General features: G+C 28.8%; 1 protein-coding gene across 1 annotated transcript; it reads left to right on the forward strand.

Moving 5' to 3' along the window:
* The first annotated feature begins 9,346 nt into the window (after nucleotides 1-9,346).
* LOC105773340 (1-aminocyclopropane-1-carboxylate oxidase) lies at nucleotides 9,347-10,711 on the forward strand. The gene is made up of 3 exons (XM_012595123.2): nucleotides 9,347-9,548; nucleotides 9,644-9,870; nucleotides 9,948-10,711. Exons 1-3 carry the CDS (start codon nucleotides 9,414-9,416, stop codon nucleotides 10,570-10,572), a joined length of 987 nt encoding a protein of 328 aa, XP_012450577.1. The 5' UTR covers nucleotides 9,347-9,413; the 3' UTR covers nucleotides 10,573-10,711.
* Nucleotides 10,712-14,297: the final 3,586 nt, after the last annotated feature.

Raw genomic sequence — 14,297 nt, forward strand, 5'->3', positions numbered from 1 at the left:
AGTTCGGTCCCTATACCATCTTAAAATTTAATCTCTATACTTTAACTTTTATATAATTTGGTACCTCAACTTTTATAATTTAAGGCATTCCTTACATGACACATGTCCAAGTCTTTATATATATATATCATAACATAATGGTTAATTTTCAATTTTTCCCTCTATTTTGTTAAAGATTTTATAACAATGGTGAAATTTTAATTTTGGTCCCTATACTATGCTCAAATTTGAAATTCAATCTCTATAATTCAAATATTGACATAATTCGATAACTTAACTTTTACAAATATCATTAGTTAGCCTAAATATTTGATTCTAATTACAAAGGTTACATGAATTTAAGAATCGTTAACATCATTAAAATTTTTGTTAAATTTAGGTCCATTACAAATGTCATTTTTGTCACATGGATACTAAGCGAGTATTTTTTTTAATTTCAAAACGTGAAACCAACGAACTTAATAGAGGAATTTTAAAGGTAGCAACTAGACTTGAATTTTTAAATTCGGAAAGTAGAGAGATTAAATTTTTAAAATAAAAGTACAATAACTTACAGCATATTGTAATTTTTAACTTTTTTTAGTTTATAATTTAGCCCAAAATATAATTAGTACTGATATAACTGATTGGAAAAGAACCAATGTATTAAAATTGCAAAGGTCAGCAAGGACTGTCCCTTTTATCTCCTTATAATACACATCCACGATCTCTGTTCCTCCTTATATTGATCACTAATTGAGTCGGCATTGATCACAATGGACTCAGAACTTGAGATTCTCCAATGCTGAGATATCCAATCTCATAAAAAAACAACAGGGGGTTGCTTACTTCTTCACAAATGATAAATAAGAAAGAAAAAAAAAAGCTAAATTTTTGGGTAGTTCAACATCTAGATTAGTGCATCAAAGGCTTTGATTTACGTCCGAAAATGACTAAAGAGAAACAAACAAAGCGCAGGGAATAATCAGAGTCATATATAAGCCTGAGGGAGTTGGCAAGAAAATTCTTCTGGTAAACGTAAACTAATCGCATATGCCACAAAAACGAGGGACGACAAAATGGCACATCCCATCCCCCAACAGGGAAAGTGGGCAACAACGCATTTCACCATTGATATGCACCAACTTACTCGGGGAAAAGAAAAGGTATCATTATCTGTTTTTTTTTGTTTTTTTTTTCAAATGGATATTTACTTGCAACATGCGGTTACGAGTTTCCAACAGAGAGAAAAAAAACCCTAAAACTGTTTGATTTCGAGTGAGTGGGGTTGGTTCAAAGACAACTCGATGCAACATTATAACATATTATTTTTAGCATAAGGAAGTTTACGTGTTGATCTCATCATCGTCATCGTCATATATCTTTGGTTTGTGTTCAATTTGAAATCGGATCCTTTCCATTATTGATCTGCAGTTTAATGCATTATTGCTTTGCCCTTTCTTATTATAGAAACCTGAAGAGACATTTATTAGAAACTCCGTGAAGTTGAACAACGAAAATCCTACTATTTGGCTAATAGGGCATGCCATCAAATTGAGGTAATGTACTTCAATCAAACTCTGTCTTCTATTCCTTTTGATAGGAGCTGAAATGATATTGAAAATAACCTAAAATTAATTATATATATTCACAATTGTGTTTTATTTGACACTTACGAAATTAATAAATAAATCAAGTTTTATTAGAATTATATTTAAAGATTGTTAAAACTACTTTTATTCAAAAATTTATTATATAATTATAAAATCCAAAGTTTTTAAATAAAATATTAAAATGATAACTATTTAGTACAGTAATTATAGAAAGTTTCAACTTCACAATCCTTGATTGTATTTAAAAATTAATAAATAAATACATAGAACACGTGACAAAATCTCAACACCACTACTACTTGACCCATATTAAAATAACAAAAAAATATTATATTAAATAATAAGTAAAATTATATTTATAAAATTATAGATAATAGAGAAGGGTACAAAATCATGGAACCCCTTAGCTTCGGTATCTATAAAGAGAAGGTCTCTCTTACATGGTCGATAGTGTCTTGTACTATTTGTTATCGATAAGGATATTATGTCTCATTGAGCTTATTGAAATTTTAAATTGAAATTTAATGCTATTTTTAATCTTATTATTTACCACTTGAGTTTTATTTGTATGCATTCGGTGTCATGTAGTGAATAGTAGATGTGGATGGACAAACTTTTGTACCCAAAAGGATATTTCAAATGGTTAGAGCAATAAACAGATTAGGCATAAGATTATGTATCATGCATTAGACAATATTAGACGATATCCTTACTTAGATCACGTCCTAAATGGGTTAAAATTTTCTATATAAATAAGGTACTTCCGTATGAACTAATAATAATAATGTTCTGGAAAAAAACTTGTATGAAACGATTATCGTATCTCTTTTCAATGGTTTAATGTTACATCAATATTTTCATTTTGAAAAAATCAAATCCAAATGAAAATCCGAAATTGGGTGAAATTATTGATGTGATATTAAACTATTGGAAAGAGATAATATCATATTTCATACAATCCTTTCTCGTGAATATATAGGCCATGAAATAACAAATTATTTTAAGTTCTTGCAAACTCAATTTCTCTCTAATTCTTTTCTTTTAACAAAAAACAATTAATACGGTTAGACGTAAGATTATTTTAGTTTTTAGCACTTTATTCACATAGAACATGTATATCAAATTTGAATAATTTAAATTATAATAACTAATTTTTATTAAAACTTTTTACTGTTAAAAATATATTCATAATGACAATATCTTTATGGATGGTATATAAAGATATATTGGGTTGATTTAAAATTTTATGTGAATGATAAAAATACCATATTGATAAATTCAAGTGCGTTAAAATATCAATTTTAAAGGTTTGAGTCTAAACCTAGAAAACCTAGAAAATGTCATTTTATATTCTATACAAAACCTAGAAAATGCACATAATAAGATTTGAGTCTAAAGCATCCTTATTTTCAAAATCTTAAGCTGTATCATTTCAACCAAAGCTTCACATAATATTTTTCCCCACATAATTGGTGTTCCATAATCTATTCAAGTGGATCCAGAATTGCATTACACTATCCAATTTCATCCCTAATTGAGTTTTTATTACCAGTTAACAAGACACAAACTCTAAAAATAAAAAAATTTCTCGACACATTAAAATTTGGACTTAAGAGAAATTATAGTTTTTAGCATCTATATTTTATCATTTAAATTCAAGAATCATTTGTTTTTGTTACATAAATTTGATACGGCGAATGTATTTAGTGTGTGTATATATATAATTTTGTGGGAAGAATCCCCATTAGATCCTTCAATATTTTGGCCATGTTGTTGCAATCATATTGAAACAAACCACAAAGTTCTCATCATCTTAACGCATACCACTAAACTCCAAACAAACTTTTGTTGGAAAACGATGGATGCATGAAAAGGGAAAAGATAATCCAATAATATGTCCAGAGAAAACATGGCATGTATTTGGACCAGTAGCGTCAGAATGTCTCAAAATTTTGGGTAATTCACTCCATCTCTTTGCAACGCTTCATGCACTGGGAAAATACTACTGCAATTTATGGGAAACAATTGGGAAATGACCCTCTGTATTATGTGAATACTAAACAATCCTACCAAGTCGAAACAAAACACCCTATTTTGAGCTCTGTCAATAATGGAGATAAAGACTGTCACATCAAAACTATATTGCAACATTATCCTTCAAGGAATCGGAACTTGATCCAACACCTACACGATAATCATGCGCGTTTATTTATTTCTATCCTTCTAGTTTACCAAACATTTTATTAATTTGTAATTTTAAAGTTATTTTCAAAGGATTAAACCCATTTTAGAGTGGGACAAGGTCCTACCTCCTCAGTGTTGCCCTTGTGTATACTTTAATTTGTCAAAATTCAATCCTCGTGCTTTACAAAAATTGAGAAATTAATCTAATTATTGATAACCACCGTTAATTTTACTAATTCATCACATATAAATTACTAAGCGGTTGATTTCTAGGTCAATGATAAGACTTAAAAGTATTATTCAGTTGAACTAATTTCTCAAATTTTCATAAAATACAATGAGTAAATTTTAATAAATTAAAATAAAGGGATGAAATTCATAATTATACCATATATATTATTAAATGTTGCAATTTGAATGGATAATTTACATAAATCCTTTACATATATAGATGATATTTATCATCATCGATGCAATATCAATTTTTTATAAGACACCAAAGCTCTACATTTAGACAATAATAAAGACTCATAAATTTTAAAAATATCTGAAATTAATTATTGTGAGACACAACAAACACTTTGATGATAAAAAAGAAGACATTTAAAAGGCATGATTAAAATAGGAGTAAGACAGGATTATTGATCCTAACAGTTGAGAAAAAAAAGCTTGTCTCCGGCATGATTAAAGCAAAGGTAGTAAAAATCTAAGCTTTTTCTTGTGTTTTCTCGCGCACGTCAATAACACTGTCTTCTTTTATTATTGATGCAGGCATCTCTTCATTTTTCTTGCCTGCCTCTAATAAAGGGTTGCGCGCGGACGAAGATTGAGTTGTCAAGATACGGAAAACTCCTATGAGAACAATAGACGCTCAGATCTGAAACGAAACAGAAAACTAAACTTAGAATCAACAGATCTGAAACGAACACACCCACAACAATAAAGAATAAGCCAAGAACTGAAACACTTATTAATAGGAATTCTTGGAAGCCAAGAACACGAAATTGAACTCCAAGAAAGACTCCAATCAACCGAATCTGGCAAGTAAACACAAAATAGAAAAATAAAACTCAACAGATCACGAAAACTAAATTGAAGGAGAACTAGGATTTGTGCGGCAAGAAAGAGGGGATTTATGAATCAAGAACATTTCTTGATGCCCAAGAATGGTGCCGAACAGATGCTTGAAGATTGAACAAGGGCTGGAAACGCAACAAAAGAGATTAAACAAGTTAATCAATGAAACGGCACAAGTAGAAAATTTAAAGAGTAATAAACAGCAAGAAAAATAAAGAAAAGTCCTAAGAAGCCTTGAAATCGAGAAAGATTTCACAACTCCCTTCAAACGACTCTAATCTCCCCTCCAATGTAGGACAATGGCAAGAAGAAGGCTGAAGATGGCTCCCACAATCAAAAAGATTGTTAAAACTACTTCCAAAGAAAACTCAAGAGAAAATTCTTGGAGAAACTCAAAGAGAATTTTCACTCAACAAAAATCTGATTTCAATGTGTAATTCAATGTAATTATGTATAAGGTGGTCGGCCAAGCCTTATTATAGGCCTTCTAACTATTTTCCTAACCCTATTAGGAAAACTAAAAAAAACCTAATTATTAACTTCAAGGGAAAATTCAGCCAAGGCTTTTAATGGGCTTCTTGGGCTGAATTTTTACATAGGAATTTAATCATAAAGTCTAGAAATTAAACTAAGTATTTAAAAAAATAAAATTTTACAAATTGGGCCACTTTGACAATTTGGCCTGATTTTCAACTAAGTCTAATTTAAATTTCTTGATTGTGCTTGGAACATCTTATTGGGCTATTTCTTCAAGCATTTGGGCTTGTAATCCGTTTGCTCCTGAAATTGGTTCGTTGATGCTCGTAACTGAGATCCAATGCGCCTTAGCTGCAAGATTCGATTTCTTGGACCAAGATTTCCAGGATTTGAAATCTTGATTTTCTTGATTCTTGAAATCGCTCAAAACAGCAAAATTGGACCAAGATTCGGTTTCTTGATTTTCTTGAAAACAAGAAAGTGAATCTTGATTTTCTTTTTCCTTTGTATACGCATCTAAGGCCTTGCTAATGAAGTCTTGAATGGTTGCATTTAGTTTCGTACGCATTTGCTTGGCCTTTGACCTCGTTATTGGGCCTTCTGGTAATTTGAGCCCATCACGTTCTTGAGCTTGAGTTGGGCCTTTGTGACTCGTATCAGCCTCCCTACTAAATTTTCTTTTCTTTTGCAGCAAGCGATGCAATGTGACATTGCTTTTTGTTTTTTTGTTTTTTGTTTTTAACTTGATTCATGTGATTGATGTTATTCCCATTATTACGTGTTTTTTTCTGATGTTCTTGCTTGTTTCATTTTTTTCATCAAGGGTTGGTTTGTTTTATGGAAAATAATTTTTGGAATTTTGCATGTTTATTTTATAGAGAACAGTTTGTTCAGTTCAATGTAAAAAAGGTCTTTTTCCTTATAGAATGACTTAATCTTTTGAAAAGCGTAAGTCATTTTTTGGGAAAGAACTCTATAAATAATTTTATTTTTATTTAAAAATTAACTTCATATTATTATATTGATAAAAAAAATTTCTTATCTGTGATTGATGTTATTCCAATTATTACGTGTATTTTCTGTTATTTTCCTACTTGTTTCGTGTAACACCCCTAACCCGTATCCTTCTCCAGAATAGGGTTATAGAGTATTACCTGAGTTTACAAATTAATTTTCAGACATTTCATTTTATCAAGCATTCATATTTATAACCAATCAAAATCAAAACATTTATGAGCTAACATTAACCAATTTAACTTATACAAGTTATTATAACCAGAATCAAATCATCCAAAATTACCAATAGAACCGATGGATATTGTGATATATCTCCAACAAGCTTCCAACCCAATCGAGCTTCCGATAATCATTTCAAAACATCTAATAATTATACTTGTTACCAATAATAATTCAATTCCAATAATAAAACACACATATATATAATATTCATTACCAAATAACATTCACTTCTATTAAAATTATACAAAATATAGTTCATACGAACTTACCAGGCTAAATTGCAGAAATAGCAAAATTCAGGGACATTTTGGAAAATTTCTATTTTTCTCGAATTTTCACCCAATCTTGATCTAGATTAATATTTCATTCAATTTACTAATTTAAATAATAAAACAATTCATTTCATGCAATTTGGTCACTTTTTGACATTTTTACAAACTTACCCTTAAAGTTTCACATTTGTTCAATTTAGTCCTTGAACCTAAAACATGTAAATTGATCATTTTAATGAAAACCCATGCTAGTTGAATAATCATATATTTTCCTCCTCCTCCTCTCCATTCCACATCCTTAATGTATATAACATGCTTATATGTAACATTATCTATAATTTCACCATTTATTTATATACTCATTCAAAGCTGTCCACTTGAGTCATAGTCACTAAATTATATATATCTTGAGCTACAGAACTCCAAATTGAGATCCGTTAATTTTATATTAAACTAGACTCACATATATTATTACCATAAAATTTTCAGAATTTTGGTTTGTCCAATAAGTACAGTTTATTCTTTAAATTCACCTCTGTTCTACTGTCTGACAGTTCCAACCCTTCTTCACTAAAACTTAATTATCTCCTTGTACAAAATTCTGATGATATCCCTATTTATTTTATTGAAAATATACTATTTAAGGATTTTAAACATATAAATTATAACCCATAATTATTTTTTACAATTTTTATGATTTTCGAAAGTCAGAATAGGAAACCTGAAATCATTCTGACCTTGTCTCACAAAATCTATTATATCTCATGATTTATAATTCCATTACTTACACTGTTTCTTCTATGAGAAACTAGACTCAGGAATATTTAATTCCATATTTTTTCATCCTATAATTTCATTTCCACAATTTATGGTGATTTTTCAAAGTTAACCTACTGCTGCTGTCCAAAACTGTTTTAGTGCAAAATGTTAATTACTAAGTTTATAACTTCCTTATTCCCTTTCTATATAATATTTCCCATAACTTTCACTTATTTCTCTTCACTAGTATATCAAGAAAATAAGACTTTATATAAGAAAACTCTACTATAACATCTTTTCCATGCTATTTCAATAATATCAAACTTAAAAATATATTGAAATCTCAATGTTCTTACCTTGTCCTATTGATTTCAATCTTTAACTTGATTTTCTCTCTCCTCCAGCTTCAATTTCTTGAATCCAACTTGATATTCTAGCTCCCCATAGTCTCCTTGTTATCTTTCTCTCTTGATGGATATGGAAATTTTTTTTGATTTCTAGGTGAAAATGGTAAGTTTTTGGAGGAAGGACCAAATTGTAAAGAAAGCAAAACTTTCATTCTTTCTCTCTTCTCCTCATGTTGGATGCATGGAAGATGATGAGTTGGTTGCTTTTCATCTTTCTTTCCACATATATATATACTAAATAAATTAATAATAAAATAATAAAATATCATTTAAAAATTAAATTAAAATATTAATAAACTAATATTTATTTAATTAATTAATCTAAAATATCACCAACATCATCACTGCCTTCTAGATTTCTCTCTCTTCTAATTGACCATTTTTCCCTTTATGTTCTTCTAAAATTCCATCCTTGAGTCATCACTTAATTTGGTAAAATTGCGATTTAGTCCCTCAAAATTCTTCACCTTTTCAATTTGGTCCTAATTCATCCATTTTCCTTGGTTTCTAGATTATTCTACCCTTAAAATATTTGCACTATTGGTCCTTCAACTTTTTCATATTTACACTTTAACCGCTTAAATTTTGAGTATTTACTCTTGGGCCACAAACTTTTCTCACTTTTGCGATTTAATTCTTTCTTGAATTAAAATGTCATAATATACTTCTCAATCTTGACATAACTCAAAATTACCCTTTTTATCACTTTATTTCCTTATTTTACTATATCGGAATATTATCTTACTTTCTTACTATAGTAATTTTTTTCTTTTAGGTATTACATTTCGTTTTTTCATCATATATTTGTCACTAATATAATGATATTTCTGTATTAATAGTTAATAAACTACTTTTAAAATGATATATTTGTCACTAATATAATTATAAAATTAGTGTAATTTAGGGTTTAATATTTGGGTTTTATTTTTTATTGTAATTTAATTGTTTGTTTATATAAAAATGATATATATTAAATAATTTATAAATAAGATAATATTTTATTTTGAGGCCTTTAATATTTTATAGTGACATTAAATCATGATGAAATTATTTTTATTTAATTCTATTTTTCATTTATAATATTCAAATTGAGACTTAAAAATTATAAACTTGATCTTTACAATTGACTGAACAAGCTTAAATAATAATAATAATAATAATAGTAATTCACATGGTGAAGATGAAAGTAACTAAAATTATCCAAATAATTAAACACTTGCGGAATTAATCCAATAATATATGCAGTAATTACACCCAGTATGATGTATCAATGTTCCATTTCTTAGCTTTATTTATTCTCCTGTTTTGCCCCTCATTTTGTGCCTATAAATTGCACCTTCCCATAATCCCATTTCACACACCTTGAGACCAAACACAAACATATTACTGCTCACTATAACCTAATAATGGAGTTAGTGAAAGAGAAAACAAAAATGGAGGTAGCTTTCCCTGTTATTGACTTGTCCAAAATCAATGGTGAGGAGAGAGGAGCCACCATGGACATGATCAAAGATGCTTGTGAGAATTGGGGTTTCTTTGAGGTACTAAATGAAACTTTGAATATCAGTTCGTTAGTTGTTGTCAATAATGCTTCTCTGAAATTTTACTGTATTTTTATTTTATTTTCTTTGAAAAGCTGATGAACCATGGAATATCTCATGAACTGATGGACACTGTGGAGAGACTAACAAAGGAGCACTACAAAAAGTGCATGGAGGAAAGGTTCAAAGAAATGGTGACAAGTAAAGGTCTTGAAGTTGTTCAATCTGAGATCACCGACATGGACTGGGAAAGCACTTTCTCCTTGTGCCACTTGCCTAAATCAAACCTTTATGAAATTCCTGATCTTGAAGATGATTACAGGTCAGTAAAAGTTACTGACTCTACTTTTTTTCTTCACTTTTTATGTTTTTCAAGTGCTAAAATTACTTTGATACCAGGAAGGTGATGAAGCAATTTGCAGTGGAGTTAAAGAAGCTGGCTGAGAAACTTTTGGACATACTGTGTGAGAATCTTGGGTTGGAACAGGGTTACCTGAAGAAAGTGTTTTATGGTTCCAAAGGGCCAACTTTTGGTACCAAAGTTAGCAACTACCCTCCATGCCCTAAACCAGACCTAATCAAGGGGCTAAGGGCTCACACTGATGCTGGTGGAATCATATTACTCTTCCAAGATGACAAGGTCAGTGGGCTTCAACTCCTCAAGGATGACCAATGGATTGATGTCCCTCCATTAAAACACTTCATTGTCATCAACCTTGGTGACCAACTTGAGGTGATCAGCAATGGCAAGTACAAGAGTGTGATGCACCGTGTGCTGGCTCAAACAGATGGGACCCGAATGTCCATTGCTTCCTTTTACAATCCTGGAAGTGATGCTGTTATATATCCAGCACCTGCTTTGGTGGACAAAGAAGCTAAGAAACCCATTGCGTACCCAAAATTCATGTTCGAGGACTACATGAAGGTTTACCCCTCCTTGAAGTTCGAAGACAAGGAGCCGAGGTTCGAAGCCATGAAGACCATGGAATCCGCCGTTAGCTTGGGTCCTATTGCAACTGTTTGAACCACCCATTTAGATCAATGGGTTTAATATATAGTTTGTTTTTGTTGATAAACTAAGTCTGATAAATGCTCTGATGGATCCATCCTGTAATATTTGACACTTATGAAATTAATAAATAAATGAAGTTTTATTAGAATTATACTTAAAGATTGTTAAAACTACTTTTATTCAAAATAATAATTTTATTAGTAAAAATAAAAAATATACATCTCTTTTTATTATATAATTATAAAATCCAAAGTTTTTAAATAAAATATTAAAATGATAATTATTTAGTACATTAAGTATAGAAAGTTTCAACTTCAAAATCCTTAGTTGTATTTAAAAATTAATAAATAAATACATAGAACACGTGACAAAATCTCAACACCACTACTACTTGACCCATATTAAAGTAACAAAAAATATTATATTAAATAATAAGTAAAATTATATTTTATAAAAATTCTAGATAATAGAGAAGGGTACAAAAAATCATTTTACTCTTTAAAGGAGTTCACGTTGATTCATCGAAACCCCTTAGCTTCGATATATATAAAGAGAAGGTTTCTCTTACATGGTCGATAGTGTCTCGTACTATTTGTTATCTGATAAGGATATTATGTCTCGCTGAACTTGTTGTAAATTTTAAATTGAAATTTAATACTATTTTATAATCTAATTAGTTACCACTTGGGTTTTATTTGTATGCATTCATCAGTGTCATGTAGTGAATAGTAGATGTGGATGGACAAACTTTTGTACCCAAAAAGGGAATTTCAAATGGTTAGAGCAATAAACAGATTAAGCATAAGATTATGTATCATGCATTAGACAATATTAGACGATATCCATACTTAGATCACGTCCTAAATGGGTGAAAATTTTCTATATAAATAAGGTACTTCCGTATGAACTAATAATAATAATAATGCTCCTGCGAATATATGGAAAAAAATTTGTATGAAATAGTTATCGTATCTCTTTTTCAATAGTTTAATGTTACATTAATATTTTCATTTTGAAAAAATCAAATCTAAATGAAAATCCGAAATTGGGTGAAACTATTGATGTGATATTAAACTATTGGAAAGAGATAATATCATATTTCAAACAATCCTTTCTTGTGATTATATAGGCCATGAAATAACAAATTATTTTAAGTTCTTGCAAACTCAATTTCTCTCTAATTCTTTTCTTTTAACAAAAAAAATACGGTTAGACGTAAGATTATTTTAGTTTTTGCACTTTATTCACATAGAACATGTATATCAAATTTGAATAAATTAAATTATAATAACTAATTTTTATTAAAATTTTTACTGTTAAAAATATATTCATAATGACAGTATCTTTATGGATGGTATATAAAGATATATTGGGTTGATTTAAAATTTTATGTGAATGATAAAAATACCATATTGATAAATTCAAGTGCGTTAAAATATCAATCTTAAAGATTTGAGTCTAAACCTAGAAAACCTAGAAAATGTCATTTTATATTCTATACAAAACCTAGAAAAATGCACATAATAAAATTTGAGTCTAAAACATCCTAATTTTCAAAATCTTAACTTTATCATTTCAACCAAAGCTTCACATCATATTTTTTTCACCCACATAATTGGTGTTCCATAATCAATTCAAGTGGATCCAGGAATTGCATTACACTATCCAATTGAGTTGCTATTACCATTTAACAAAACACCAACTCTAAAAGATAAAAAAATTTCTCTGACACATTAAAATTTGGACTTAAGAGACATTATAGTTTTTAGCATCTATATTTTATCATTTAAATTCAAGAATCATTTGTTTTTGTTACATAAATTTGATACAATGAATGTATTTAGTGTGTGTATATATATAATTTTGTGGGAAGAATCCCCATTAGATCCTTCAATATTTTGGCCATGTTGTTGCAATCATGTTGAAAAAAACCGCAAAGTTCTCATCATCTTAAAGCACACCACTAAACTCCAAAAAAACTTTTGTTGGGAAACGATGGATGCATAAAAAGGGGAAAAGATAATCCAATAATATGTCCAGTAGAAAACATGGCACATGACTGCACCAGGTAGCGTCAGGAATGTCTCAGAAATTTGGGTAATTCACTCCATCTCTTTGCAACGGTTCATGCACTGGGAAAATACTACTGCAATTTATGGCGAAACAATTGGGAAATGACCCTCTGTATTATGTGAATACTAAACAATCCTACCAAGTCGAAACAAAAACACCCTATTTTGAGCTCTGTCAATAATGGAGATAAAGACTGTCACATCAAAACTATATTGCAACATTATCCTTCAGGGAATCTAGAACTTGATCCAACACCTACACCATAATCATGCACATTTATTTATTTCTATCCTTCTAGTTTACCAAACATTTTATTAATTTATAATTTTAAAGTTATTTTCAAAGGGATTAAACCCATTTTAGAGTGGGACAAGGCCCTACCTCCCTCATTGTTGCCCTTACGTATACTTTAATTTGTCAAAATTCAATCCTCGTGCTTTACAGAAATTGAGAAATTAATCTAATTATTGATAATCACCGTTAATTTTTACTAATTCATCACATATAAATTACTAAATGGTTGATTTCTAGGTCAATGATAAGACTTAAAAGTATTATTCAGTTGAACTAATTTCTCAAATTTTCATAAAATACAATGAGTAAATTTTAACAATTTAAATAAAAGGGATGAAATTCTTAATTATACCATATATATTATTAAATGTTACAATTTGAATGGATAATTTACACAAATCCTTTACATATATAGATGATATTTATCATCATCTGATGCAGTATCAATTTTTATAGGACACCAAAGCTCTACATTTAGACAATAATAAAGACTCATAAATTTTAAAAATATCTGAAATTAATTATTGTGAGAGACACAACAAACACTTTGATGATAAAAGGAAGACATTTTTTCCTCATAGAATGACTTAATCTTTTCAAAAGCGTAAGTCATTTTTTGGAAAAGAACTCCTCAATAAATAATTTTATTTTATTTCAAAATTAACTTCATACAATTATATTTATAAAAAATTTCTTATCTATGATTGATGTTATTCCCATTATTTCGTGTATTTTCTGTTATTTTCCAACTTGTTTCGCTTTTTTCATCATATATTTGTCACTAATATAATGATATTTCGTATCAATAGTTAATAACCAACTTTTAAAATGATATATATATATATTTGTCACTGATATAATTATAAATTATTGTAATTTAGGGTTTAATATTTGAGTTTTTATTTTTTATTGTAATTCAATTGTTTGTTTATATAAAATGATATATATTAAATAACTTATAAATAATATAATATTTTATTTTGAGACCTTTAATATTTTATAGTGACATTAAATCGTGATGAAATTATTTTTATTTAATTCTATTTTTTTATATATAATATTCAATTCGAGATTTAAAAATTATAAACCTAATCTTTACAATTCAACTGAACAAGCTTAAGTAATAATAATAATAATAATAATAATAATAATAATAATAATAATAATGATGATGATGATGATAATGATAATTCACATGGTGAAGATGAAAGTAACTAAATATTATCCAAATAATTAAATACTTGTGGAATTAATCCAATAATAAATGTAGTAATTACACCCAATATGATGTATCAATGTTCCAATTCTTAGCTTTATTTATTCTCTTGTTTTGCCCCTCATTTTGTACCTATAAATTGCACCTTCCCATA

The sequence above is a fragment of the Gossypium raimondii genome, chromosome 6, assembly GCF_025698545.1.
Source record: "Gossypium raimondii isolate GPD5lz chromosome 6, ASM2569854v1, whole genome shotgun sequence".
Classification (NCBI taxonomy): domain Eukaryota; kingdom Viridiplantae; phylum Streptophyta; class Magnoliopsida; order Malvales; family Malvaceae; genus Gossypium; species Gossypium raimondii.